The sequence below is a fragment of the Fundulus heteroclitus genome, chromosome 1, assembly GCF_011125445.2.
Source record: "Fundulus heteroclitus isolate FHET01 chromosome 1, MU-UCD_Fhet_4.1, whole genome shotgun sequence".
In the NCBI taxonomy this organism is placed as follows: Eukaryota; Metazoa; Chordata; class Actinopteri; order Cyprinodontiformes; family Fundulidae; genus Fundulus; species Fundulus heteroclitus.
This window is the reverse complement of record NC_046361.1, coordinates 30,639,907-30,645,631: the sequence shown is the minus strand read 5'-3', so window position 1 is coordinate 30,645,631 and position 5,725 is coordinate 30,639,907. Positions and strand designations below refer to the sequence as shown.

At 38.5% G+C, this 5,725-nt stretch overlaps 1 protein-coding gene across 1 annotated transcript; it reads left to right on the top strand.

The window, feature by feature from the left end:
• The first annotated feature begins 3,504 nt into the window (after positions 1 to 3,504).
• Positions 3,505 to 5,650, top strand: LOC105935204 (urotensin-2). The gene is made up of 4 exons (XM_012875489.3): positions 3,505 to 3,682; positions 4,055 to 4,180; positions 4,369 to 4,412; positions 5,402 to 5,650. Exons 1-4 carry the CDS (start codon positions 3,577 to 3,579, stop codon positions 5,513 to 5,515), a joined length of 390 nt encoding a protein of 129 aa, XP_012730943.1. The 5' UTR covers positions 3,505 to 3,576; the 3' UTR covers positions 5,516 to 5,650.
• The last annotated feature ends 75 nt before the right edge of the window (positions 5,651 to 5,725 follow it).

Genomic DNA, 5,725 nt, shown 5'->3' with positions numbered 1-5,725 from the left:
CTTCACGTACACCTCCGGGCTCCGACTCTTCACGGTCCAAATTTTAATCAGCGGCGCCAGTGTTAGCTGACGTTAGTCAGAACGTTTTCACGCCTGTTTTGTTACACTTCCTGGAATGTTTTTGGAATATTGCAAGGTTAAAATACGTATTACAATATTTACTCTGACCGCACTGACGAAAGTTATCAGTTATCTACAGAGACAAGTGAACCAAACACCGCAGGTGAGGGTTTGTCAGTGACCCGCATTGCAATAAAGTTTCTTTTTTTTCATTCTTTAACTTTCAGTTTATAAATACCTTTCCCGGGACGTCACACTTCCAGACTCACCTTTCAGCCCTCGTCATTATACAAATATTTGTTGCACTTAGCTTTTAATTAGTCCACATGTTCAAGTCACTCAGGTGCTTTAGTTGAAACGTCAAAACATTTTAAAAGACTTAGTCTTTACACGTTACCGTGAAGCATAGATGTAAGGACGAATTTCATCAGACGAAACTTCTAAATAAACATAAAAATTAAAGTTTAGTAAAAAAAAAAAAAAAAAAGTTCGGTTCGGCAAAACATCTCAGCATTTGGTTTAGAATACCCGTATGATGAAAAGAAACTGGCGTAAATTGTTTGTTTTTTATCTTTCCTATTGGTTTCTATACCACATTTTGACTATTTAAAGCCTATAAAGGTATCAGGCCACGTCTGTAGTGTAAAGTCAGCATCTAAAAGCATCAGCACGAGCGGAAACGTCAATATACTCGTTAATGGTTTCCTAAATAAAACATCGCCCTCTGGTGGTTGTTATTGTTCAACAAGCCCAGTGGAAGCGTATGGTGTCCGCGAGCCACATCAACAATTAAAGTAAACGTTTGATAGTCTTGCTTGGATTTTGTTGAAGTTCTCCAGAAGCTTGATATGGTGTTCAAACAGATGGCCAAAGTAGTGATTTAACCTGCGCATTATGCTTTAAAAGTCTCACAACAGCATCCTAGTATTCCTCATAATATTAATATCCCGACAGAAATTAGATCCCATTCCACTGCAACACTAATAAAAGTAATCACGATCACGCGTTCCTTAATCATTAAATTTAACTTGTGGTAATCTGTGCAGAATCTTCCCTTTAAAAGAGAATGTTTAAATAAAGTTAGCAACTTTATTTCATCAACTAGTTCTGACTGATCCTTTTAAAATCCCATCGGTATCCACAGCTAAACTTCAGCTGATATGGGATTAAATAAAAATACTACAACAGCTGTTTAAGTTTTTGCAAGCTGTTGTAAGGACACAGCAGAGAATTTCTTGTGAGAAAAAAAACACACACACAGCATTGTAACTTTAAGCAATTTTTTGTTGTTGGAGTATATGTAATAACCCCCAGTTAAAATAAAAATGGGATGATTTTGATGTCCTAAGTGTTTTTCCGCATCTTCGGTACATGGAGTGTATAGTGACTGCTCATTTTTAAATAACAGATTTGTTTCTGGCAAATTTTAAATCCTTGATACTACAAAAACCATTGAAACAGTTCTTGCCAAACAACTGTGTTGTAAATTAAAAATGTTCTACAGTAATTATCAACAAGTCATGTCCTGACATTTCAGCCATGACAGGGTGTCTGCCTCACAGACTAAATCTGGGAGTTGGTTCCACAGGAGAGGAGCCTGATAGCTAAAGGATCTGCCTCCCATTCTACTTTTAGAGACTTTAGGAACCACCAGCAGACATGCAGTCTGAGAGCGAAGTGCTCTGTTAGGAACATACGGGGTAATCAGAGCTCTGATATATGATGGAGCTTGATTATTAAGGGCTTTATATGTGAGAAAGATAATTTTAAATAGTTTTTTTTTAGATTTAACAGGGAACAAATGAAGGTAGGATAGGATAAATATGATCTCTCTTTTTAATTTCCATCAGAACTGTTGCTGCAGAGCTTTTGGATCAGCCGAAGACTTTTAACTGCATTTTTGTTGCATAACTAATTTAACTTCATGAGAAAGATTGTCATCCAACTAGACACACAGAACAATTTTAAATAGACTGATGTTAAAAAAATCCTACTGTCCTACTATCTTCATGTGGAGCACTAAGATGATTGGGTGTGGGGGGTAATAGAGTGCATTAACAGAGACAACAATTAACTCAAAGGGCAAAAACAGATAATTAATTGTATGGGTTAGTATTTTTGAAGTCTTTCACATGGTGGGTACTGTGGTGTCCCACAAGGCTAAATTCTTAGTACCATCTTTATCGATTTGTGTTTGGCTTCTCTCACATTTACTACTGTTAACTGTTTTGTAGAGCATTCAGCTTTATGTAAAGTTTAAACACGACAATATTAAAATCAATCAAGTTTGAGCACCTTACAAGTAAATCTCAGACGTAACATAAAGTCTAACATAGATTTGTGGATTTAAGATAAACTAAAGACATGTATTTTTTAAAGTTTAGAAAAAGAGACAAACTTTTGTTTTCAGTTTTGCAAAAGAACTACTGCACATTATATCCATGCTGTTTAATATTCGCGATTTAACAACATCTAGATTGTTGATGAACAGTAGATTGTTCCAACTGAGATTTTTGCTATGGGAGCTGAAATGTTGCCAGTGAACACTAATTACAGCATAGCTGGTGTGTAATTTCCCAAGTATAAAATCAACCTTTGCCTCCTCATCTGCCCGGATTATCATTTGAATGATTGAGTCATGCCTCTAATAAATATGGAAATTGCCTGCACAGGCAGAACATGTAACTTTTTAAATAGCTGTCTTTCAGCCTTCTGACCAGTAATAGAGTTTGTATGTCGCCGTCCAACCAGACTGGACGCGGTCATAAAGGTTTGGTTTATTGCATGACTAAGAAGAGGGGGAAGCAAAGACCTAACATCACGCAGCCTTACCAAGCTTCTAAATATTGTGCATCAATCAGTCTGAATTAGTGACCTGTGGAAAATCTCCTGCTGCCTCGAATTGATTGAAAATGTCAGACAGCTCATAGAAAAGAGGAAGGAGGGTTGTGAACATTTAAGCCTGCGCTGAACTTCTCATGATGTAATTACTCTGGTTTATTAGGATCTCGCTCTGCTTCGTGTGCAAAAAAGGATTAGACGAGGAGGAGTCGGATGGCCTAAGAATGCAACAAAGCGGTAACATAAAGACGGAGGCGACTCGTCTGCACCGTTTGCATGCCACCTGCTCCCCAGGGACGCTGTTGATACAACAATCTACACGCTAGATTTATTAACATTTACAAACTCTGTAAAATTGGTTAATCAAGCCAAAGAGCTTGTGAAAAATGACCAGTGGCGTGGCACACGGGACAGTGCGGTGTCTTTTTTATTAAGTCTATAATTCACCTGTGCTTCCCTGTTGATTTATACCTGCGAGAGCGGATGTGACTCGGCATCTCGCTGATAGGGTTGCGGCAAAAACAAAAGCGTGCGCGTGTGTGTGCCACGCCACTCAGGAGTAGACTCCAGCTGGAAGTATATAAAACTAAGCTGGGGCCACGGAGCATTTAGAAGTCTTCACCAGGGGACCTCTGTGCAAACCAGAACTTCTTCCCACAGCAGCATCCGACAGAGATGAAGTGCAGCCAACTCTTCTCCTGGGCCTTTGTGCTTGTGGCCTCTGGCCCCCTGCTGGCGCACCCCATCACAGAATCTGCTGAGATCCCCTATCCAGGACCAGGTGAGAACAGATAATATCTCCATTATAGCTCTTATGAGAAATAATCCATCAATTAAGATGTGTAATTAGAGTTTTCAGTCATACAATTTAATTATTTTTTAAAGATTAATGACAATGCAGTCTTAACCTGGGGCCATGAAATAATTACCTGAGTGCTGCAATACTCAACAGTGTTTTTCTCGTGTGCCAAATTTCATATGGAAGTTCAGCTAGCAGGGGGAGAAATGAGGTGTTTCTATTAATGCAGTTAAATCTTTGTTAGTTAGTAGTGACTACAACTGTCTATGATTAGACAATGTTCAGTATTTGAGCTTCTTGTTTGTTGTGTGTTTGTTTTTATTCAAACTAGTCAGATTTCTTTTTTCTCCTCAGCCTCAGCGGAGGATCGAGTTATCGGCACGCTGGGTGACGAGTCTCTTCCCGAGCAAATGTTTGCTCCTCAGGATGGTGCTGGTCTCAGATATTCCACTTTTATATCTGGGGAACTTAACAGAGATGGTAAAAAAAAAACAATAGCACACTTTAGAGAACTACATGGACTTGAAAGAACACGCAACACATTTGAACCTTTTTTCTACAGCTTTCATATGCTTAAAGCACGGCATGCAAGGAAACATGGCAAAGGCAAAAGGCTAGGCAATAGATATACTGAATTGTTTTAAATTGTTTCTGCTCGTATCCCTCAGGTGTCAGGACAACCAGTCTGCTACCAAGAGGAGTCAACAGAGAGGTGTGTGATTTCAAACATTTATGCCAACAATGGACAATGTGAAAGTAATTCTAACCATAACTCATTATTTCACTTAAAAAAATCACTAATTAAATTGCATTTTACATGATTTCTTTTCTTTTCTTCTTTTTTTTTTTTTTTTTAACAAAAGACCCACACAAAGGGCATTATTATGAAGTAAAAAAAAAAAAAGATGCATGGTGCTTAGAAAAAAAAAATATTATGAAACCACCAAGTATACAGCATACAAACTGAATAAACTAAAAGTGTGGGGTGCATTTGTATTCTTCCTTCAAGTCAGTACTTTGTAGATCCACATTTGGTTTAGGGTTGAGTCTACCAGTATTGCACAAATGGGGAAGAAGAGAGAGGTAGTGTCAGGACTTTGGCTGAGCCGCCCAAACACGGGACTATTCTTTGATGCTGAAGAAAAGAATTCCCACTATATGATGCTGCTGCCACAGTCTCTCATCATAGGGCTGGTGTCGTTGGGGGGGAGGAGCAGCGTTAGTTTTGATTGAACGGTGCTCTATGAGATGTTCAAAGCTTTAGATATTGTTTTTAAAACCTAACTCTGCTTCAAGCGTCTCCTCAACTTCATCCTTGACCACGCTGGTGTGTTCCTTCGTCTCCTTGATGCTTTTTATCCACTAATAATTCCCAACAAATACAAATTTCTACTAAGCTTAACAAATTAGGTGGCTCATGAGTACAAAAAAGGCAAGCTACACATTTTCAGGTTTTTATTTGTAAAGAACATTCGGAAAGCATGGGCCCTTTTCCGCGCACCTTGCAATTATGCACGACTTTATGTTGGTCTATCACATGTAATCTCAGTAAAATTCATTGAAACGTTAATTAGTAAAGCAACAAAGTGTGGGAAAGTTCAAGCGTTACGAATACTTACATGGCACTGCACTGTAATTGTTACTGAAGACTGTGCTGCATTAATATATAATGATATATAACTATTATATCCTTTCTTTCAGGTCTTATTAGAGAAGCAAAGTCTCCTGAAGCCTTACAGCCGATTGCTGGGCATCCGCAAGCAGTTCAGGAAGAGAAACGACAATTCTGAGTGTTTCTGGAAGTACTGTGTCTAAAACCCGACCAATAACTGGCATTTTTGCCTTACACTATATGCCGTGTTTATTCTGAAAGAAAACATATTCCTGACAAACAGTTAAAGGGCAGATAAAACCAGCTGGAAACACCATGCATGCATAAATTACACGACTCCTAGGCTCACACATTCACTTTCCATTAGCCGATAGGGGACTTTTGGTTTATTTTCTATAGCATTTACTTCAAAA